Here is a 25,079-nt window from a genome sequence, read left to right on the forward strand (position 1 = left end):
ACTCTGAACTCCAGGCAAACACAAGAACACTGAGGTTTTATATTTTGGAGTTCAATTTGTATTACTGTTTGTGTTTCTGCCTTTAAAACTTGCAGAAAGGTTGACTGGGGGGAAGAATAGAAGAAAAAAGAAAGGAGACATAATAGAGGGATGCATTTTAGGTTTAAAGAGTAATGAGACACTAGGGAAATGTCTGGAAATCTACAAAAATGACACCAACTAACAATCTAAGCAATGGAGGAGAGGCTAACTTAAATGCCCTCCCCTGATAATGAGATTGATGACTGACTTATATGCCATCCTATAGTCTTCATCCAGAAGCTGGTGGAAGTAGAAGCAGACACCCACAACTAATCACTGAACTGAACTGGAATCCAGTTGCAGAGAAGGACGAATAATGAGCAAAGGGGTCCAGACCAGGCTGATGAAACCCACAGAAACAGCTAACGTGAACAACAGAAGCTCTTGGTCCCCAGACTGATAGCTGGGAAACCAGCATGGGACTGATCTAGACCCCAGGAATGTGGGTTTCAGTGAGGAGAACTCGGAAATCTATGTGGCCTCCTGTAGTAGATCAGTAATTATCCCCTGCATAGGTGTGGACTTTGGGGGCCCATTCCACATAGAGGGATACTCCATGAGCCAAGACATATGGGAGTGGGCCTAGGCCCTATCCCAAAGGATATGATAGACTCTGATGACCCCATATGGAAGGCCTTACCCTCCCTGTTCTTGCTTTTTAATGGTCTTGTAATACTCTGGCCTCCTCCTTACACAAGAACCACTGCTTCCATGATTATTTCTTTCCCTATTCAGTATGGTCTCTTTGGAAAGGATGTTACCTAAACTGAACTAATTTACAATTAGGGAAATAAAATAAGAATCTAATTTCACACTGCTTACAAGAGTCGGGGAAAGCATAATAGAGTCGTAGAATTTGAAGGATGAAAATAGCCGATAACATGATTGTTTGAATATTTTCTCACCTCTCCTTCCTTCCAGGCCAGTGTGTTCTTTTCATTGTAATAGTAGACAGTGTTTCTTTTGTAAGACATCAGAAAAAGACCCCATTGTACCATTACTACAGCAGGAGGAATTGCATTTCTATCTGGATAATATTTAATATATCAAAAATTCAAACGGGTTTGGTTGGATTGGAATACTGCCCCCAAAAGTTGTCTCTGTGTCTGCATATAACTTCTGTCTGGATCTTATGCTTTATCTATCTATCTATCTATCTATCTATCTATCTATCTATCTATCTATCTATCCATCCATCCTTCGTGTATCTATATATCTATTAATCTGTCTATCATCTATCTATCATGAATCTATCTCTCTATCTTCTATTTATCTATCCATTGATCTATAAATTAACTGTCATAAGTATATCTCTATCTATTAATCTGCCTATCATCAATCTATATCATCTATTTATCCATCTATCCTATGTATCTATATATCACAAATACTTTCCATTCTGGAATTTTTCTGTATTTCTCTTGTATTATGAAATTTGCCTCAGGGGTCATTGCTTAGACACCCTTTTCAATACTGAAAGAAAAACATCTGAATTTATTGAAGTACCACATCTTGTTAGCAAGGTGCAGAGATCATCCCCTTCCTTAATCTCAAAATGGCGCTGCAGTTGTGAACAATTAAGCTGTTTTCTTGAAGTATTTCATTGACTTGAGACAACCACACTTGACATTTCTAGCAATACATATCTTAAATAGGGATAGAAAATTTCCTTCTGGAAATGCAGAGCTCAATTTAATCCTATAAAATATTTTTCTCGAAGTATCTTGGGGATTTTCACTTTACATTATTTAACTCACTTGGAGATGTGATATAATATAAAATATATAATATAATAATAATGGAGAAAGCATCATTGACTATAGACTCTCTCCTATAATATGAACAATAAAAACCCAGAGACAGATATTGGGGTTCAAACTGAACATCAGAAAAACAAAGCAGTCAGCCACTAGCTCTTAGCTTTACCAAGGCTGGGGCGATGCTGTCCTCACCAGGTCTGGAAACTGAATGCTGAAGACTGAATACTGAATAACTTAATGAGACCCTGAGCTCCTGACTTATACACCTCTCTAGTGCTAAGATTAAAGGCATAAACCACCACAGTCCAGCCTCTATGGCTAACTAGTGTGACTTCTGGGATTAAAGGTGTGTGCTACCACTGCCTGGCCTCTATGGCTGTGGGTAGCTTTGCATTCTGATCTTCAAGCAAGCTTTATATCATCATCAATGTATCACCACAACTATTGTTAAAATACTAAATTTTTGCATTTTCCTTATGCCAGATCTCCATGCACCAGAGATCACAGTATATATTATTGTATTATTAATGCATGGCATGCAGAGTAAGGGGTAGCAAGCACTGAGGAAATAGCAAGTGAAGTAAATGAATGAAGGAAATGAATTACCACAAATATGAATTTACAAACGAATGTAACAGTTGAATAATTCCTCTCATGGTCTTTCAATTTTTCATACCTTCATCTTCTCTCCACAAATTACTTCCTGAGTTAAGTCATGAACCAGCATCTCTCCTAGTTAAAGACAGTACAGACATTTAAGTATAGTGTAAACAAGTTTAGTAGCCTTTTGTTTTTTGTTTTTTGTTTTTCCAGACAGGGTTTCTCAGTAGCTTTGGAGCCTGTCATGGAAATAGCTCTGTAGACCAGGCTGACCGAAAATTCACAGAGATCTACCTACCTCTGCCTCCTGAGTGATGAGATTAAGGTATGCACCACCACCTGGCTTGGTAGCACAAGGTTTTAACCCCAGCACTCATGAGCAAGAGTCAGAGGCAGGTAGATCTCTTTAGTTTGTGGCCAGCTTGGTCCATAAATGGAGTTGGTCCATAAATGTGGCCAGCCTGTGAGAGGCTGTCTCATAAAAACATTCATGCTTGCTCTCCAGCCTCTCCTTTTTTTTCTGATCTACATGTCATAAATTACAGTCTTAAGGATCTTCAAAATATTTCATATAAATACTAAGTTTCATCACTAAATTTTAAAGGAAAGTTTGTCCTTCATTTGGGCTTGTGGAAAATTGGTCATTATTAGTATTTTCAGACTTCCTATCATAGATACCATGATCTCCTGCTTCTAAATCTTTCTAGATTGTTGTTTTCCCTCAGTTTTCTTCTTCCTCTTCTATACATAGGATTAGTGTTTATTCATTTGTTGTTGTTGTTGTTGGTGGTGGTGGTGGTGGTGTGCCTGTGTGTGTGTGTGTGTGTGTGTGTGTGTGTGAGAGAGAGAGAGAGAGAGAGAGAGAGAGAGAGAGAGAGAGAGAGAGAGAGAGAGAGAGAGAGAGAGAGAGAGAGAGAGAGAGAGAGAGAGAGGCTGAGGCTGCTCTTCAACTACTGATTTCCCTGCCTTTACCTTCTGAGTGTTTGGATAACAGACATTAGCCACACTACCTTACCATCATAATGAATGTCATAAATGATGGCTCCTCTTCTGAAGATACAAGTTGAGTATGAAACTCAAACTTTCTATCTCTCTACATTCCAAGTTAAACACATACATGGAAACAGCAAACTGATGCCTAACTCATGATTTTCTTCAGGAATGGGGCCCTTATATGTTAAGTGGAAAATCAAATTCCACAAAAGGCCAGGAGGAACAGCAATAATGGATGAAGCAGATTATCTGTTAAATGAATGATAATAAATCTGATGTGCTTCACACTGAAGAGGTCACTTTCAGTTTCTCCCGCAAAATGTATCAAGGTATAGAATATAAGGTCCTTAAGGCTATGAATCAGGTTTCAAGATGAGAGGGAGAGGGTTAGAACAAAACAGTATTGTATATGTGAGGATCTAACATAATGGGCCTTTAAACAGAAGGGAGGTTTCATTTTGAAACCTGGACAGGAGCTTCATAAGAATAAGAGAGATGTGTGAGGTGTGTGTGGGGATAGTGGGGAAGCTAAACAGATGTCTATGAAACAGAATTTCTGCTTTTGTGTAGATGCTTACGTTGCTCCGTAAGCACATTATGAGGAATATATTTGTGCATCCTACATACCAACACACTCTTTCTGTTATCCTTACACCAATGTGGATGTCAGTTATCATGAATTATTTCAGCTTTATTTTTTCTCATAATGTAACAAAGAGGTATGTCTTAAAACCATGTGTCTGTCCAAAATGATACCAGGAGTGTTAAAAAGGGCTCCATACCTTGATACATTTTGCGGGAGAAACTGAAAGTGACCTCTTCAGTGTGAAGCACATCAGATTTATTATCATTCATTTAACAGATAATCTGCTTCATCCATTATTGCTGTTCCTCCTGGCCTTTTGTGGAATTTGATTTTCCACTTAACATCTGTTTTACTTCTCTACTTTTGGCATCTCAGTGATGCCCTTAACTTGATTATTAGGTGCTGTTATATTCATGTTATATTTCAGTGTTTGAAACTGACTTTTATTCCTTTTTGCAAAATGTTAACATGCTGATTTAAAACAAAATGATAAAGCAAAATTGTTTACCAGGCCATTTAGAAAGATTAGCATGGTAAAGTCATTTGAAAGCACCTAGAGGGTTTATCACCTTCAGCCTGCTGCCTCTAAACAGATTAAATGATGAGTAGGATGGTAAGGACTGCAACAGTAGCCATGAGCCAACATTTCTGTAGCTTTTGCTGTTGTTTTGCATTTTGGGATTGCTAATTGCTTTCCCATGCATTTTCTGTGATTACACAATGTTTTGAAATAATAGCATATTCTTAATTTATTTTTAAGAGAGCAAATTAAAGTCCTATTAAGAGGAAATTTGAGCTAACCACAGGGTGGCTGAACTTGGTAGAAAAGGGGAGTGCCAGTGAGGGAGGCCCACAGGTAATCACAGCTACTCCCACATGTATTAGCATCTTCTGACACTTGCGGCAATAAAATTCACTGCCGTGTATGCCTGATACTGGTATGACACTCTGACCATGCCTGCCTCCATCATCTCTGCACTGACAACACTGTATGGGGTGGATGTGTCAAGTTGTCTCATGTGGGCAGTAGTCATCTCTGCTTCACTTTCACTTTTATCAGGAATAAAATTGCGACATCATCAATTGACTTGGTAATGTTTCTAACTTAATGACTTGAAAATCTTCATTGCTATCACATTTAAATTTCTAAATAATAAAGAACGTAAAAATATTCTGTTTCCAGAATTTGTGCTGTTGATAGTCACATCTTATTAAGAACCATAAGAATTTATTCTGGTTTATATAAACACAGATAGATGAGTCATAGAGGTTAAGCATTTCTGTGCAAATATCACTAATTTGATACGGTCTGAAAAAAAAAGCAAATATAGGATTGGTTGTATAGGAAAGAAATACAAAACCTTCTATTCCTATGCTCCATGTTTCCATGCATTCCTTGGAGTTAAAAAATATACAGGGCTTAATTAATGGTCTTGAAAAGAAAGAAGAATATTCAGAAAAAGGCAACTTCAAAGGGGAGGGAGGAATAAAGGCTTCAAAGACAAGATTGTATACTAACTACCTAAATGAAAATATTTCACTGTGCAGACAAAAGTGAAAATTGAAATGTTGATTTTTTTAAAAAATAATTTTCCATAAGTTTTTTCTTAAATAATTCACTTAGTTCATTTGTTCAATTTCCAGAAATTATGTTTTCCACTGAAACCCAGTGTTTGTTAGTATTTTAGTTGTGTGAGTGTCCTGTTAAGAAACCATAATAATTCTTAAATAATTGTATTATTATTTACTTGCCCTCAAATTTAAACATGATCTTCCCAGCAAATTAATGGTCTGTATTTGAATGAGCAGTTCCATTATTTTAGCGCAATGTAAAATAATATTAATAGTTATTATTGATTGTCTGTTTAGCTTTATTCTTAGTTATTTTGTCTTCCCTGTGTTTGTATAAGGTTGCCGTTACCACCTGGGGCATTTTCAGGACTCTGGAAGAATCAGGAGGCTTTCAAGCATTTATACTTCGAGAAATTTCCTGTGAGAACCTTAGTATATTTTTAAGTTTTTCATGTGCTGTTTTTTTGCCTCATACCTTAAGTAACATGCTTCTAGGATCATAAATAAAAAAGAACTCTTCAAATGTATACAAACCAGTTTTCAGGTCTCAGGGATAACAATGACCAAATCATAATTATCCAATCCAGTCATGTGGATAATTATTGTCAATCTCTACACATAGGAAGTTTTTATTCACTCTTACTAACTATAAGTATCAGAATATTTAAGAAACCAATCCAGTAGTATTGTATTCCAATCATTCAGGACATTTTATTGGAATCCTCTGTACAGACTGAGAGCCGGAAACCACTCAGAGTACAAAAGTCATTAGGATACCTCCACTAACAAATGTGTTTCCCAATCCATTATCTAGTTTTGACAGCCCTTATTTATCTCTTTAGTTTGAAATACCATTTTTTTAAATAAAGATGAAGGTTAGGAACAGTATTCAGAAAGCCCAGTCCCTCCCCTGAGTGTGTCAGTTTCTCATCCGTCACCCATGTCAAGTGCCATGTTCATGGCAACACTTTCTTGATAGTCCACATCAACATCCTACCCTCACCTTGTCCTTATTATGTGCCAAGTAAAAATGAATGCTGAAGATTTCATAAAAAAACACGAGTCCAAATACTTAGCATTCCTGCTTCATTGTGTGTGAGTGAAAGATAGATGCCCTACTCAACTAGACAAATGACAAGTATTAAATAGCTTTCTTTAGAAAAACATCCCAGAGTCAAGTGACCTCAAAAGCCAAGATTAAACATTTGTCCTATCGAGTGTGGCAGAAATATTTGTCATTTGACTTGACTCCAGTCAGCCAATTCAGTCTGTATGATGAGCCACAGTAATTCATCAGTGTTCTGATACAATTCATTATCACCTGATGATGGCAAGTAATATGTACATGTGGTTTCAGCATGAGATCAAAAATCCCCTCTAAGTCCCAGTGCATTGTTAAACTACATGAGGTACCTTGACATTTTCCCTTATTTCCTGACCTCATGCCTCTCATCTACAGGCTTATAAAAGCATTGGTGGTCAAGCAACTTAATCAGAGCTCATGCAGGTTAGAGGAGAAAGGCTGAGGCCGAAACCAAAATAGTCTGCCCTTAACTGTTTCTCTAATTGGCCTCTCATAATTACTGTATCCAGTAAGAATTGCAATTCCTGAGGATGTGTGCCAGAAGCTGCCCTCCATAATATAACTCATTTTGTAGAGTTCATTGAAGTCTGGAAAGGAGTACTGTATTAGCTCTTTTCAGAGTGAACCATATCAGGTATTACAAAGGCTAACAGATAAAATTAGTCATTTGTCTGGGTTTGTTTTAGAGTCTAGGCTTATACACAAGTATCAGATAAATTAGAAGTATTAAAGGCAATATAATATGAAGTTTTCTTCATAATTTTTATTCTTCCTTCTATTGTGATTTCTGAAAGAACAAAGGTGTGTTACCCTAAGATTGGTGTAATATTATATTTCATGCTCATTATTAAGTTTCACTGAGGCCTGAGTTCAATCCCAATCAAAGCCAATAAACTCTATGGTGATTTCTCTCTATAATTTTATAGAAAGTTTTGAAATAGATACAATTTGATATCTTTATTAAAAATTCCCTTATATCATCAAAATATACCAGAAATATTGAGCCATCACTTCTCCATTAAAAATGTAATTGTGTTCACAAATGTTAGAATCCTAAGTTCAAATACTTAGCTTGAACATATATAAGGACAGTTTAATTTACCTAGTGGTCAGAGAAGCAATAATATCTAGTTAGTATTCAAAACCAATAGTGACGTAATCTCAAAGCTTGTGAAAATAGTCAAGTGCTCATAATAAATCAATTATGTCTCATTTGAAAATTGTTCTTTCATCATTTAATTTTTAATTAACTATGGTGAATCTCTTTCATTGTATAAACTCTGAGTGTTATATTTATATAGATTCTTGTATCTATTATCAAAGGATAGAATATAAATTTCAACAGTGCAAATGAATTATTTGTATTTTACCAGGCTTTGTAAATGAACATGTTGTTATCGACCACTGCATGCTAACTAAATATTATATGCATTTTTATTTTCAGGGATACTATGACACTATGGATGCTGGCTACATGGATGAAGAAGGTTACTTATATGTTATGTCTCGAGTGGATGATGTAATAAATGTTGCAGGCCACAGGATTTCTGCAGGTGCTATTGAAGAGGTATTGATGAATACTCCTCTTTGTAGCAAGTAGTGACAATGAACAGTGATGAACTGAAGAAATACTGAGCTTCAGTCATCTGGAAATCCATGCCTTCATTTGTGAGAAAGGCTAGGATCTTCTCTCTGCAACACATACCTATCTGTGTCTTTCTGCCTCTTCTGCTTTTGTGGGTTTTCATCTTATCCACACTTACTCTTCCCTTCATATGTGTTAGATGAGAAATTTTAAGCACTTGCACATATTTGTTCCGTGTGGAAAATGCCTGTGTACATTTGCTGCTTGCTACCAAATACTCCACCATCTTTAGAAACATGGAATAGTACTCCTTCGTAATCAGACTTGCTTGTAGTCCTCAAGCAACAATTTTATTTTACTCTCAATTTCTGGAATTTTTTTCAGTGTAACTTATACAAGCATCTAAAATCATTCTTTCATTATTTATATTTTAACTAAATAGGGTAAATCTATTTCATTGTGCAAACTCTGACTTTTTATATTTGCACAGATTCTGTTTCTTTAACATTCCTGTGTAGAGTTACAATATATAGATGCCCTGAAGAGTTTATGTATCTATTCATTCATTGGACAAGTGGGTTGTTCTAATTTTGGACAATTGTCTGTAGTAGTATTATATACATTCAATTTCAGGTTCTTTGTGTAATAACCATTTTAATGTTGTAGACTATGTACTTACAATGTATTTACTAGGCTAGTAGAGAGTACCTAAGTATGTTTATGATGAACTGTAAAACTCTTCCTGAGTTCATGCAACATTTTGTATAACCACTGACAGCATTAGACAATTCTTTCTTCTTATCTTGGTATTGTTACTAATCTTTAAACCATTCTAGTAGGAGGATAATAATACTTCATTATGTTTTATTTTTTCACTGAGGTGACAATTAACAATGTTTGCACGCCTATTTGTCATGCATTTTTGACGGAATATCTGAAAAAATATGCCTGTCTGTTTTAAATGTCCTGATTAGTGTTTTAGTAATACAGTTTTTTACAGTATCACTTTCCTCCTCCCCCCTGAATCACCTTAACTTATCTGCCACAAATCAGTTGATGCTATTTGAGTGGTCTGTTTTTAGCTCACCTGTCATTAGTCTAGGAGTCTGCCATTTCTCCAGTAACAGGCTGGATTGATAGTGCAGCTCTGAAGAGGATTTTAAGGTCAAATAGTGTGTTTTCTGCACTTGCTGCTCTTTCTCAATATCATTTTAGCTGCTCTGGCTCTTCTACATTTATAGACATGATGAGCTTTTCTATGGCTACAATGAATCCACTCACCAATGTTGACTGTTATAGCAAAACCCATAGGTATTACATCTACAGATTCCCCTAGGAAAGTTTATATGCAAATGATTTTGACCTTCCAGTCCATAATCTTTATTGCCTCCCCATTGCTGTAGATATTCTTTGATATTTTGTTTTTTATAACAAATTTTGGCAGATGAATGGTCAAGCATCTGATGTTTAGCTATTGAGGGTAGGATATATTTTAAGTAGTTTACAAATACTCCTTGCTAGTAAATGTAAATGTTTTGACTTTTCTAAATTTAATGTACTATGCTATTTTGCTAAATATATGCAAGTAATTTTAAATGAATTTTTTTAACCTTTAGGCATCTTAATATAGTTTGTGTACAAGCACTGTTGTGATTTTAAAAAAGCAGCTCAAGAAAGACCCCATGTGACAAAGCTCACATGGAGGGGTTTTTCTTAGGGGACAGGGAGTGGGAAAAGGGGGTGTAGGGATGTGGGAAACCAGCATCTGGAGTCCGGGAGCAGCAGAAGAGAAAGAAAGAAGCAGGGAGAGAGAGAGACAGACAGAGAGAGACATGCAAGAGGAGGAAGGGAAAAGGGAGAGAGAGAGGGACGGACAGAGAAGACAGGAAGAGAAGCAGAAAAAGAGAGAGAAGGATGGGAGGTGGGCAGGACCCTTTTAAAGGGGAACATAGCAAATGTGCACAGGTGCTCTTAGTGGCTACAGCTGAGGGCATATCCTGTCAAGACCTCAAGGACAGAGCAGTATATTTGCCTGAATACTAACAAGCATATTACTATGAATATAGTTTATTTTCTCTTTTTTAATATGAAGTTTTTTTGTTTTTGGTTTTGGTTTTGGTTTTGGTTTTTCGAGACAGGGTTTCTCTGTGTAGTTTTGGAGCCTATCCTGGCACTCTCTCTGGAGACCAGGCTGGCCTCAAACTCACAGAGATCAGCCTGCCTATGCCTCCCAAGTGCTGGGATTAAAGGCATGTGCCACCAATGCCTGGCTTAATATGAAGGTTCCTATGTTTATTTTTCTGGCCTTTGTGAACTGGATGAGCTTTCTTATGCACTACTAGTGAGAGTGGTGAAAGCCAATAGGATGGCTAGAGGGGTCTAGAATTAATCATTTCTATTTTTGAATTATATATGATGTAAACCCATAAAGTTAGGCTGTGGAAAGGCAGTATTTTTCTTTATTTGCTTTTCTGGGATGGTTTTCTATTTTTATTTAAATTAGAAACAAACTTCTTTACATATCAATCCCAGTTCCCTCTCCCTCCTATCCTCCCCTGCAGCCCACTAACCCCTTATCCTATCCCTTTTCTGCTAAGCCCATACAGTGAGGCCGTCCATAGGGGATCTTCAAAGACTGTCATATCATTTCCAGCTGGGCCTAGGCCCTCCCCCATGTGTCTAGGCTGAGAATGTGTCTATGTGGAATGGGCTCCAAAAGTCCATTTGTATTCTAGGGATAAATACTGATTTCCTACCAGAGGCCCCATAGATGGCCAAGGCCTCCTCACTGACACCCATGTTAAGGGGGTCTGGATCAGTCCTATGCTGGTTTCACAGCTATCAGTCTAGGGTCCATGAGCTTCCCCTTGTTCAGGTCAGCTGTTTTGGTGGGTTTCACCAGCCTGGTCTTGACCCCTTTGCTCATCACTCCTCCCTCTCTGCAACTGTATTCCAGGAGTTCAGTGCAGCCTTTAGCTGTAGGTGTCTGCTTCTGCTTCCATCAGCTACTGGATGAAGGCTCTAGCATGGCATATAAGGTAGTCATCAATCTCATTATCAGGAAAGGGCATTTAAGGTAGCCTCTCCAGTATTGCTTAGATTGTTAGTTCGAGTCAACCTTGTAGATCTCTGGACATTTCCCTAGTGCCAGATTTCTCTTTAAACCTATAATGGCTCCCTATATTATGGTATCTCTTATCTTGGTCTTCTCCAATCTTGCCCTGACTCAACCTTCCTGCTCCCTCATGTCTTCCTCTCCCCTCCTCTTCTCCCCTTCTCTTTCTCCTAGATCCCGCTCCCCTTCCCCCATGCTCCCAGTTTACTCTGGAGCTCTTTTCCCTTTCCCATTTTCCAGGGGCCATGCATGTCTCTCTTAGGGTCCTCCTTGTTTTCTAGCTTCTCTAGTGGTGTGGATTGTAGACTGATAATCCTTTGCTCTATGTCTAAAATCCATATATGAGTGAGTACATACCATGTTTGTCTTTTTGTGACTGAGTTTTTGGTTAATAATGTACAATTTACATAGAAGATCATACAGAGTTCTGGAGTCTTCCAACTTAATGTTTTTCCTCATTTCATACCTGAAGTACAGGGAGAGTTTTGTCTCTGACAGTCATCTTTGCTCTCAGCTGTGAAATACAGAAGTTCTGAGCGGAGGGTGCTTGGTGAAATTTTCAGCTCTTAGTCTCCTCCACACTGAACCTCCATCAATTTATTCACTTCATTTCAGGTTTTCCTGCACCTGTACTTGGTCCTACAGAGTTTGCTCCAGGAAGGTATCATTGTCTGTGTCCCCTTCTTAACTTTTCTTTTCCTGTAGTGACTCATCCAGTGCCCTCCCTCATTAAGGTATCAAAAAAATCTTTGAATTCTCAGAGTGGTTGAGAGGATAGAGTACTGACTTTAAAGCTAACTACATAATCCAAATATCAAGTCCTTATTTCCTATGGCACTGTTCCCCTCTAACTGGTTTCTATGTGATAAACTGATGTTTCACTTGGCAATTGTGTTACCTGGGTTCATCCCACAGTACACAGTTTTCTTAAGTATGATACACACAGGGAGAAGACAGGTAAAGGTCTGTGTGAATACTGGCAAGTCCTGAGATCAAGCAGGGCAAGTCAGCAGAGATCCATTCTTGGTCTTCATGGGTCCAGATGAGGAAGGCAATGAACAGTGAGTCTTCTATGCTTTTATTATGGAGTGAAGGGATGCCTGCTCTCCCTCCCACAGGGTGTGCTGTTCTTCATGAGAAGAAAGGAGTTCAGCTTACTTAATGTTCAATAGGTGTGAAATGTGGAGCGTCTGGGGGGTTCAGGAACTGGTTCTGAATTTTTTTGTAGTATTGAACTGGAATAGGGAAGATAAAACCTGCTTCAAGTTTTCTCTGTTCCTTCATTTTGTCCTCTGCCAAGGTATTGCATGTTTTTCTTGTTTTTTTTTGTTTGTTTGTTTTTTTTTTCTCTACACACTGATTGGAAGTTCCACATTTGAGGATATGGGAAATATATTATAAATCAGAAAACTAGGGAAGGGAGAGAGAAGGGAAATGCAGATAGGAGTAACAGGAGGGTGTAGGACATTTTTCTTTATATGCTCGTCACTGTATATAATGACTAATGCCAATAAAAATAAAAATTAAACATTGGAAAAAGAAAATGGAAAATGTAGCCAACTAGTTTTACACTGTGGTTTGTGAAACACTTTCAGTTCTTAACTTCTAGAGCACTATATTTACATTAAGAAATATGTATATTGTTGATTCTTGAGATCTTCATAAAATACTCCAAAAAACTGAGTTACATTAATTTTGCCATTTATATGTAAAAGCATACTACTGAGAAAGGTGTAATGTAACCATGAACCATCTGATAGGTATTTTAGTTGGTCACATGTCATTGTAACTAGAAATGGTACTAGTTACTGCATTTTAAAAATTCCTAGAGCAGAACTCTAGACTAGTTATTATACTGCATGGAATAGAAAAAGAACAAAGCAATGAAGGAAAAAAAACTTGAGCTCACATGATTAACAATTTGGTGTATCAGGCTCAAAAGATTACAAAACCCCATTCTTCTCCTTGTAATTGGCAGGTTCACCTTCTCTAATGCCCATGCCTGATTTGAGGACAAACTAAACAACTTTACTTTTCTTGGAGTGATGTCCCCACTTTTTTTTTTTTTAGTGTCAGTCAGCGAGGTGTTTTTGAATAAAAAAAATCATAAAATGCCCTAGAACATGTGTCTATAATGTGCTATTGTAATATCCTATTATTAAATGACAGCATTTTGTCATAACCTGAATTAGAAATTTTTGCTTCATGTATTTCAAAGTGTTGTCAAATGCTGGTTCCGCTTGCATGAAATTTTAATTTCTTGCTTTTTAGAAGATTAGTGCCAACATTCATATGCATTTCTTGAAGCCTAGCTAATCAAACTATGAAAGTGATATTTGCATAGCTCTTATCGGTTAGAGCTCTTAGTTTCCTTTCTTTTAAAATGGAAACTGTTGTCATACTCAATTATGTGCTGTGGACTTTTATGCTTCTACTGTTGTCCTCCTCACTGTATGTAACAGCAGAATTTAGGCAAGCTCAAAAAAGCAGATAAAGTAGAAAAATAAAGAAAATGGACTGGAGTTATTGATTTCCAACAGAGGTATTGTTGCAGGGTCTTAGAATATTTTTAGCCCTTGGTTCTGAATTCTCTTTTATTATAAATAAATAACTTTTATTGAATATTCATGTTTAATGAGAAACTAATCACTTGATTTTATATCTGGTTTGGTTTCCCTTTATTTGGAATATTCCTTAGAGTCATCCACTTATTGGCATGTTCTTGCTTCTCAGAAAATCACTTAAAAATTAATATACAGCAGGTGCCTGCAATGTTCTGATATTTTTACTACCTGTTATTGATATGCCCAATCTTACTATTTGTTTCTAAAGTTTTCAATGAGCAAGGATGGACTGTTAACACTTTTTAAAGTAGACTGTGATGAGTATTAGTAGAAAGTGATTCATAACACACTCAGCGGAACATGACTTTTAATGTTAATATGCTATTATCTTATTGTTGAAAGGCTATAATTTGTGATAACCAGAAACTTATGTTTTAGTGTATTTCAAAAGAATGTAAGATTCTGAGTCTACTGAAAACCCCATTTCTATAAAAGTAACAGCTAAGTGCTGATTTTTAATGCTAAAATACTTATCCTTTCCTAGTTTTACTAATTAAAAGTTTAAATTTTAACTTATTTTCTTGAAGTATTGTTTCCTCAGTTCCTTTTTTCCCTTTGCTTCCTTTAACCCCTAGAATATATCTCTCATTAAATTCATGGCCAATTTTCATATGTACATATATAAGATATATTCATAAATATATTCATATATACCTTACAGAGTCTGTTTAGTATTGCTTGTGTATATGATTTCAGGGCTTACCACTTGGTATTGAATGATCGATCAGAGGGCTAAATAAAATTTTAAAAGGGTATAAATTAGTGAAGGACATAAAATCAGCTGATAGTCTATGAAAACTACTCTTAGAAATATTTTAGGATATTTGGTTCTTTCCATTCTTTGTACAAGAAAATGAAGCTGTCAAATAGTTCTTTATAAATTTAAAAGGACATTATTTTTGCAGATCCCAGTACAAGAAATAGCCTTCTGTGCCTACTTAGTGATAAGATCTATTTTAAATACTGATTAATCTTTGAAAGCTTAGTGAGGAGATAGAGTACTGAAAAATTTGAGGAAGTTCAAAGCGTCCGCATGAAAATTATGACTGAAATTTTCTAGCTCAGGGTAAGTGAGACAACATGAGCAGGAGTCAGCATGTTCTTTCTTCCTCTCTCTTACTGCTGTAGACAGTGTCTGTGGGAAAGACATTGGAGTTCATTCTTTCATTTGTAGCAATAGTTTAAGTTTATTAATTAATCTAATAATATCCCTGGGTGTGTGGGAATTTACTCTGAAAATTCTGCCTGGGGCAGTGTTTTTGTACATTTCTTCAGGGAGCTTGGCTCTGCTCTCATCAAGCACAAAGTTTTCTAAGTTAGCTACTTTGTTATTTTAAGAATGACTCAAATGTGACCGAATATATTTCCATATAGTGCTATATTCTCCAAAAAGATCCCTGGCCATTTCAGTTTCACCCAATATTAAATAACTTTTCTGTTTTAGTAGTTACAATACCTCTGAATATATCCTGGTAATACTGATGAAGATGCTGAACCTCGGTAACCATGTACCAGAGCAGTTCAGTGGCTTTCTCTACTTTTTCAGTTGCTTCTTTTATGTGATTCCAATAGATGTCGATGTTCCTTATGTCCTTCAAATTTTCTTCTTAGTACTTTCTTACTCAATGAAAGTACTAAGACCACGAATCTTTGAATCTTCTCAGATCCCTTTAGAACAATTTCTCTACTTGGGTGTCTTCAAGGTATCTGAAGGGAACAGCTCCAAGGCAATATGTGATGTTTTCTTCCTAATCCTAGAAATTTCTAGCTTAACAAACAAACAAAAGAAAAAAACCTCCCCAAAATAAAAATCCAATATAAATAAAAAAGTGAATCTGAAAACAGAAGCCATACGGTCATAATTTATGGAGCTATGAAAAGGAATTTGGGTAGAGCAAAATGACTAACATTACTAAGGGTTCATGAAAATAGAGTATAGATGGGGCACTTTAAAAGAGATCAAGCTATTCTGTGCATTGTACGGTGGTGATACATGTCATAAGTTGTCAAAACCCATTAGATTATAACAAAGATGCTCAAGAGTTTAGACTATGGAATTGAGTGATGGAAATTTCCAATGTTAGTTCCTTGTAACAAATATGCCACTTTGGTGCTGATGAGTCACGGAGGCTATGTATACATGAAGGCACGATCTCCGTGGGAATTTTCTACTTTCTGCTTCATTTATTATAATGCTATGACTACCCTAAATATACACCTTAAAATTTCACTCTGACTTTGAATTTCTTCCAGAAATTGCTTATCTCTTTCCCAGTGCTGCTAAAATACAAGTTTAGTTAAATCCCCTAAGCAGCTGCCATTTAGCAAGTTGTAGCTTCTCTGCTACCATCACCATTGCCTGCTCTTCGATTTCCAGCCTCACTCACTTCTTGCTGATCTGAATTGATCTTGTTTAGTTTCACTGAGATTTTCCCTTATTCCTTGTCAGGTAAATGTCTACCCATATCTTCCTATTGCTTTTTTTTTTTTTTTTGCTAAGGGAAGATGTCTCTGGGGTCCATATCCTTGTGTGGCATTAGCAGTTTTGGTGCTATCTTGCTATAATCCATCCTCTCAGATACCTTAACCCTTTTATAGCTACATGGTCATAAAAATAAGTCATGATGACTTATTAATATCTTTCTTCTCTGGTAGACTAAGGTCCATGAAATACTTGTCTTAGGGTTTCTATTGCTTCAAAGAAACACCATGTCCAAAAGGCAATTTGGGAAGGAAAGGGTCTATTAGTCTTACACTTCAGCAGTGCTGTTCATCACTGAGGGACACAAAACCACCCAGCACCCTACTCTATGCTTCTTTTGCTCTTCACTGAGCTTACTGTAGTAGCACTGATGTTTAGAAAGCATCCAATGTGTGTTGAATGAATGAATGAATAGAAGATGGAATAACTTCAGAGAATAAGCTTTGGATCATTGTCTTTGTATCATGTTTCTCTCATTCTACATTTGGAAAGAGTGACATACACATCACTCTCAGAGGAGGACTTTTGCACCTACAAATTTGTAAGTTCCATCTAAGCAGATAATTGAACCATAGCCATCTACATTTCCTGCAGTAAATAAGTCTGTGACACTATAGAGATAGCAGTTTTGCAAAGTAATACCTACAGAGCTAGGGTGAGTACTATAGAAACTGGTCCCTATAGTGATGATAATAGGATACCAGGGATCGTGTGCATGACAAATCTCCCCTAAGTGTTTGGGTTTTTGTTGTTTGTTGTTTGTTTTTGAGTAGTTTATTTTTTCTCCATTTTTTATTTAAATTAGAAACAAGATTGTTTTACATGTCAATCCCAGTTCCCTCTCCCTCCCTTCCTCCCCTGAATCCCACTAACACCCTACCTATCACACTTACCCATGGAGAGTGAGGCCTTCCATGGAAGAGTCTTCAGAGTCTGTCATATGTTTTGGGATAGAGCCGAGGCCCTCTCTCTTGTGTCTAGGCTGAGAGAGTATCCCTCTATGTGAAATGGGCTCCTGAAGTCCATTCCTATGCTAGGAATAAGTACTGATCTACTACAAGAGGCCCCATAGGTTTCTGATGGCTCCTCACTGACACCCAGGTTCATGGGGTCTGGATCAGTCCCATGCTGGTTTCCCAATCTGGGGACCAAGAGCTCTCCATTGTTCAGGTTAGCTGTTTCTGTGGGTTTCACTAGCCTGGTCTTGACCCCTTTGCTCATCATTTCTCCTCCTCTAAGTGTTTGGAAAGCCTCTTTAGTTGGAGGATCCACTCACTGAATAGAATTCCTCAAAAGCATTATTCCTCAAAAGCAAATCCACTTCTTCATTTTGGAGCATGCTTGGGTCCCACTGAAATACACACTTATTAGGTAGACAGCTCTGATACCCAGTCAAATACCTCCAAGGCTTCCTGTTAAAAAGGTCCATGTGCTTAGTTTACATATGGTACACACAACATATTTTCTTGGACTTCATTAATAAGCAATTAAGGTGAAAAAAACAATCCCTTTACTTTCCAGGTAAACCAAGAAATTTATCTTTGTTACTGTCAGCCCCACCATGGGGATCCTAACTTATTGCTTCACATGAAATGGTGTTAACCTGTAAGAAATTTCAGAAAGCAGCTATGGATTTCATGGTCCTCTTTTCTTATATATTAAGATTATGTGCATATATATCCTAATAACATATATATTCTAAAGACATGGATTTTCTTATTCCAGTCAGTTCTTTCACATGGCACTGTGGCTGACTGTGCTGTGGTTGGCAAGGAAGACCCTTTGAAAGGTCATGTCCCCTTAGCACTCTGCGTATTGAAAAAAGGTGAGCCAACTTTGTCTTCCCTGACTGTTTGGGTCTGAATGATTGCCATTAATTTGGAACTTACCAGCTTGATTTTTTCCCTAGATATAAATGTAACAGAAGAACAAGTTCTGGAAGAAATTGTGAAACATGTTAGACAGAGCATTGGTCCTGTGGCTGCATTTCGAAATGCAGTTTTTGTCAAACAGCTACCCAAAACGAGGTCGGGCAAAATTCCACGGTCTACACTGTCTGCCTTGGTGAATGGCAAGCCTTATAAGGTAAATAATTCAGAATCTCTAATGTTGAGTCCTGAAATGATTTTTACTCGTGTGTGTGGCACGAGCAAAACTCTGTTAAATTAAGGTTTTCAAACATGAATTCTACCCCAGCAAACCTTCTTCCTTCTCTGTTAAGAATGACAGTTTGAGGGAGATACACTGGTAAAAATTCCATTCTTCACTTATAGGAGCTGATGTGTAAACTTTGCTTTTAGCAATTTTGTAAATTTCAAACAGACTTGCAGAAATTCATTCCTTTGAAATATATATATATATATATTATATATATATATATATTGCTTCATTATAATCACTAATGGCCATCTGTGATGAGAAATTGAAGTAATTGAGAAGTTCATGATGTTCTAATATATCAGTGCTAATTATTGATACTATTAAGAGAGACAATTTTCTTAAGAAACTTTAGACTGATTCAATGTCATTGCATGCTGTTGTCATGAACATGTATAATTTCATCAAAAAAATCAACACAATGGTAAAGTCATTGTCTGAGTGAATTACCAAATAAATAAACATAAATTCTGGAGATTATGTGGAAATACTAAACATTTTTCTAAACACATTATTTCCTTAACTATTCCAAAAGATAAATTTTTAAGTATTGTCCTTGAAGGTCCCCGTTTTACATAATTAGTCTGTGTTCATAAAATAATTGTTGTTATAACTCATAGTCAGGCAAATCAGAAACTCAAGACTGATTTCTGCTACATAAGCCAATCTACACTACATGAGACCTGTCTCAAGAAAAAAAATCAAAAAAATTAAAATAAAAGAAAATTAAAAAGATAGATTGTAGAAACAAAGCATGTTGCTGTTTGTAGTGCAAAAAGTCCTGGAGAAGTTCAAGGGAAGGCAATCATCTGACATTGTCCATTTCTTTTCAGGTAACTCCTACTATCGAGGACCCCAGCATTTTTGGTCATATAGAAGAAGTGCTGAGGCAGACCTTGTGATATTTATTTACTATTTCCAGTCAGTCTGTCTTGATTTTCTAACTGGATTTAAGTTGTTTATTTCCTATAAATAAACACTTGAAAAAAATCCTTATCAAGTCAACTGTGAGCCTTAGATTAGTTTAGTAGCCCCCAGAAGAGGCTATATTTTCTGTTGTTATGTGAGCCAGTTCACACTGTCACCTCTTTCCTGTAACATGGATCATTATATGGTATCTCAAATATTAAAGAAAATGTCTTTGGTATATGATTTTATAAATTCATGTGCCTTACAAACACATTTTAATTGAAAGGATCTGTAATATAAACACACTTTTGGGTGATAAAATTTAGCCACACTTTGATCAAAATCTAAACTAAAATCAAAGTCAGAATATAATCTAAAAAAGTTATGGAAACTCAAATGTTGTTTAATGGTTTGAGATAATCGTCTAGACAGACAAGGTTGCCTAGCAACATAGGGCCCTACGATGGAGTACCATTACAAGGTTGTCTGTTACTGGGCAAGGGGAGGCATGTGTCTGGCAGTGAAACTAGACAGCCTCCCACTAAACCTTTTGTGGAGATGAAGGTTCCTCAAATTCCCTGCCACAGTTGATTGTGTGTATCTTGATATCTTCCGATGGCATCAAGGAAATGACATACAAATGGAATGGAGTGGTAAGAAGAATGATATAAAGAGAAATTGGGACTTTTTCATCTCATTCTAAAAATCATAGACTTTCTGGGTAATATCGAGTCCCCCATTATTTTTTATCCCCCCCTCCTTTTTTGAAAAGGTCATGTTTCCTAGGTTGGCTCACATTTGCTATGTAAATGTGGCTGACTTTGAAACCCTGGACCTCTTGCCTCTAACTCCTGGTTGCTGGGGTTAGAGGCATGAACTCCCCCATACTTAGCTCCAAATTAGCATTTTTTTTCTCTTATGGGATTGAACCTAGAACCTGTGCATGTTAGGCAAATGCTCTTCCACTGAGCTATACTCCAGCATATCAATGATTTTACAGTGGATCCTTGAGCCACATATCCCAACAAGTGATTTTTAAGAACAATAGGGAGATTTAAGTACTAGAAACCATGTGTTCCTACAAGGAGGCAGCCCATTAGAAATATGGATCAAGAGAGAGACTGAACTGCAATGCAAGAGCCTCTTGGTAACAAGAGAACCCTGAATATCTGCTTTTGTTGCAAGTTTTAACTTTGAATGAATGTTAACTCATCAAAAAATTATGCTGTAACATCTATTCCTGTCTATGCTTCTATATAAAGTGGTTGAACATTTTCAAAAAACATGAAAATGAGTCTTTCATAAGGTTATAGAAATATATCCATTAACTAGAGTAGAAAGAAATAATTAACTAGGTTAGAGCTCTCCATGTGTTATCCATGAGATCATGCATTTAAATCCTGTGTTCATTGAATCATGGAGTGTTCTCCGAACACTTTCCCAATTCCTCAGGTTTTGCGAAACAAATATTATGATGAGCATGATGTTCTATCAGAATAGTCTGAATACATGAAAAGTAACAGGTTAGAATTTGCTTGTCATAGGATTTTGTGTATCTTACATAGAAGCTCTTTTTATAGGCATCTGTGGACTGCTGCTTAGATAGTAAGTGACTTCTCAAAGGAAACTTTTTTTTGTTTAAATTACCTTCTTCATTGATAAATCTGAAAACAATTGCTTTACCATCTTTATTTTGATAGCCTCAGTCAAACCAACTGGCTAGACATTTTAAAACTGGAAGCTCTTGAGTTCCTTGAATTTTCCATTGTATGTATAAATTTTATACATTATCAAAACTGTAGGGTTTACAAATCAATTATTTTAATATGTTAGCATTACAATACAGTTCATGCCCCCCATGAGTTGGATATTCTAACTGAATTCATCATTTTTCATTTGCAATTTATAAACTCAGGCAGCTCTAAGGATTGGGTAAAGATTTCATCTTTGGACCATTTGTAGATGTTCCTCTTTATCAGATCTGAAGGGACACATCAGTAAACAGGCCTGCATTATTTTCCACTTGTGGGAATCTAAAAACAAACAAGCAAGCAAGCAAACAAACAAAACATGTGCATCACACTTTGGGAGGAGCTGTTTCTTAGTTTTCAGTGAGGAATGTCTCAAGTACATTCCAGAAACAGTGGTCACATTCATGTGGCAAAAATGAGGAATTATGCACGCCTTTAATCCCAGTACTGAGGAGGCAGAGGCAGGTGGATCTCTGTGAGGCCAGCCTGGTCTCCAGAGCAAGTGCCAGGATAGGCTCCAAAACTGCACAGAGAAACCCTGTCTCGAAAAACCAAAAATAAAAAAAAAATGAGGAATGAAATATATAACTTAGTCCTCAGACTGCTTAAAATTTGGGGAGAAAATTAATAACATCCCATTTTAAACTTCACCATACTTTTTTATTTGCCAAATTGCATCTAAATTATTTTGAATTGAGTGTGTCTTTGATAGCAATAATAAAATCTAAGAAATGTGAGCATACTTAAATTTACCTAAATGGATTCTGTGTGATCTTGTATTTTATGCAATTTTTAAATTTTTAAGAAATTTGAGAAATTAAAATAAAATTACTTTTAGTACCTAGAGATTGTGGCGATTTATTTTTCCCCATAAAAATACACTGAACAGATGTAAATGAAACTTGTTTTACATGTCAAAAGGTAGGCTTATGATATAAAACTGTATTTGAAAGGGCTTGGTCTGATCTTCTAAAAATATTTCAATTCCTAATGTTAATGGTCAAAAGGGTAAAAAACCAAAAAACAAAAAACAAACAAAAACAAAACAACAAAGCCCATCCAGAAATTCAATCCATGAAACTGATTTTCAAATCTGACTAAAATTTCCTTATACATTAAAGCATATTTTACATTTTCTTTAGGAAAGTGGTTGGACACTCTACATCACACCATTAGGACCTAGTACATATCACCAATACTTTTAAAAATGTAATTTAAAAAGAAGAAACTGATTTTGGTGACCGAGTGACTGGTTGCTATAGTTGGATATGGAATTTCCCCCCAAACTTCTATGCTGAGTGCCTGGTCAGTTTGATGATGATGAGGGGAAATGCTTAGGCCATTGATGTTTGACCCTCCCAAGGGTGTGTCCCTAGCCCCATATTTCTCTATTTTCCGTGTCCATGAGGCCAGCTGTTTTCTCTTGTACACCCTCCTGCCATGCCATTCCACCCCACTTGATTCCCAAAGTTTGCAGACTTGCCAGTTATTAGGCTTGATCATCCAAAAATATCATCCAAAATAACCTCTTCTTCTTTATAAGTTAGTTATCACAAGTATTTCACTGCAGCTCTGCAAAACTGATTGCCATACTGGTATATAAATACAAATATTTCTAGCATATGAATATCAATGTTTCTTTCATATTTCATTTAGATTATTTCATTCTCATTATTAGCTGCCCTTTGCTTCTTTCACACTGGTTTTTCTCAAGCAACATTTTTTTAAAAATTCCAAAATAGTCCCATCAGCTGGTTTAGACCTCCCTCTAGTGGCAGACTTAATTTTGGACAAAATGGCATTGGAAATCATTGAATGATTTTTTAATTCGAGTAAAATTGTTAAATTTTATGCTACTAGAAAAGAAAGCTTAAGCAGAAAACTGGAAGCATTTTTTATTGACAATGGAGTGGGTTTCTGTTACCATTACCTTTTGATTGAATCTGTTAAACAAAAATAGACATCAAAACAAATGTACGTGCAAATATAACAAATTAAAATACAAAAAAATTACTAATGACAGGTCTTGCATTTAATAAGACCAAGCAGCAGGAAAACAGCAGTTAGATCAATGGTATTATTAAATAGGTTTCACTTTGAAATCTCCCATATAAACAAGAAATAAGCAACAGTGACACCACCAATTAAAGCCACAAGAAAGAGATGACTCTTCTCTACTTTTATACACTATATATGTTCATCATTCTGTCTTATTTCCTCTGATGAGAATGAATTCAAGGAGGTCACAAAAAAGTCATTTCAGCTAAAGGCATAGATTTGACTCTGGCTAATGCCCTGTTAAGAGTGATTTTTAAAAAGGAGGGGGGTGCTAAGGGGTTCTGTATTTTTTCCCTAGTGGAGATGGGCGAGAGAGACTCTACAGTGGTTGACACTCACTATCCAGTGCTGGCTGGCAGTTCAGGGTATTTGAATGAACATGTGGTTCTTAATAAAGTGTGTGTGTGTGTGTGTGTGTGTGTGTGTGTGTGTGTGTGTGTGTGTGTGTGTGTGTGGTGTGTCTGTGTATGTGTTTCTTGGTCCACAGGCAACAAGATTAGACAATGGTTTTCTTAATATAAATTCTTAAAATCATTGCATTTGATGCTTGTAAACAGAGTTTGGCTTTGTTTTCTGTTGAAAAGTAGATTGAGCCATCACAGTGCTTTTTCTACAAAGAGAGGGCATCACATCCCTGATTGCCTTTAAAGGTTGTTTTTGGATCCAGGTCAAGGTTAAGTCATTCTACTGGTTTAAATGTTTTGTTACATGATCAGAGGCAGGTGTTCAGCTTTAAGGTTTGACAGACTTGAAGGAGAAGCATGTTGAAGCATGAAACATGCTTCTAGGAAACATACTGATTGACTGTTACAATTCAGAAACCGTAAAAATGGTGGAATGGTAAAATACAAACAGGACTTGGAATTGTTCAATGTTTGTACTCGAGACTCCATGAACCATATATTTTATTTTTTAAAAAAATCATATTTATATCCATTTACAGAAGACTTACACATTTAAAAAGAAATGATACACAGTAATACATAAATGCCTATTATATTACAACATGAAAAAACAAGTAGTTCCATCTCATAAAAGCATCAGATGTACAGTTTATGATGTGGATGATGTTCATATTTCAGATGATTTAAGCATTTTATTACAATCATAGTAAACTAATCAAACTTATTATCCGACTCCCCCCAAAATCACGCGTTTAACATTTGGTAAACCATTACTTATAGTATTTCCTTAGAATTCAGTCTTCATAAAGAGTTTCTCCATTTGTCTTCTTAGGCAGTAGTGCACGTTAGGTCGTGTAGACTGAAAAGATGACATCTGTAAAAGGGAATGTATAGCATGAGCTCACTGACAGCTCCTAGAGAGTGAATCCCACACTGTTTCTCTGGGGTATGCTACCATGCAGCCTTCATAGGTCTGTTCTAAAAACCTCAATGCAAAGAAAACTACCTAGGAAGTTACTAGTAGTAGATGGTGTGACATTTACTAGTCTCCACTTATTTACTTCAGGAGTGTTAAGTAGGATTTATTCAACTTTGGCAAAGGTACAGCTGTAATAGAAACAAAGATAGTCACATTAAATGTCAGCATGCCTTCTGAATTTGTAATAGGTTGCTAATGATTAAATTGGGTTGAATTGATCTATTCCATAGAATAGATTTAGATTCTAGTTCATATATTTTAGAGTACTTAAAATGATGTTTTTCTTTAATCATGACATAATATAAAACATAGCACATTTGAAGTTTCTGTGTTAGCTGT

General features: G+C 36.3%; 2 protein-coding genes across 10 annotated transcripts in view; one reads left to right on the forward strand and one right to left on the reverse strand.

Moving 5' to 3' along the window:
- Positions 1-22,056, forward strand: part of Acss3 (acyl-CoA synthetase short chain family member 3) — a 184,821-nt gene extending 162,765 nt beyond the window's left edge. The window contains exons 12-16 of the mRNA XM_035451839.1: positions 5,931-6,012; positions 8,121-8,243; positions 18,208-18,307; positions 18,392-18,567; positions 19,473-22,056. Coding sequence (XP_035307730.1) covers positions 5,931-6,012; positions 8,121-8,243; positions 18,208-18,307; positions 18,392-18,567; positions 19,473-19,541 — 550 coding nt within the window. The 3' untranslated portion in view covers positions 19,542-22,056. The remainder of the gene's footprint in view (positions 1-5,930; positions 6,013-8,120; positions 8,244-18,207; positions 18,308-18,391; positions 18,568-19,472) is intronic.
- A 1,123-nt stretch (positions 22,057-23,179) lies between these two features.
- LOC100752430 (liprin-alpha-2) overlaps positions 23,180-25,079 on the reverse strand; it is a 438,469-nt gene continuing 436,569 nt past the window's right edge. For all 9 annotated transcript variants that reach the window (XM_035450810.1, XM_035450815.1, XM_035450808.1 and 6 more), the window contains one exon: positions 23,180-24,635. Coding sequence is in view for 2 of the 9 variants with exons in the window: in XM_035450815.1 (XP_035306706.1) it covers positions 24,607-24,635 (29 nt within the window). In the remaining 7 variants the exon portion in view is untranslated. The remainder of the gene's footprint in view (positions 24,636-25,079) is intronic.

Source organism: Cricetulus griseus, assembly GCF_003668045.3.
Source record: "Cricetulus griseus strain 17A/GY chromosome 1 unlocalized genomic scaffold, alternate assembly CriGri-PICRH-1.0 chr1_0, whole genome shotgun sequence".
NCBI lineage: Eukaryota > Metazoa > Chordata > Mammalia > Rodentia > Cricetidae > Cricetulus > Cricetulus griseus.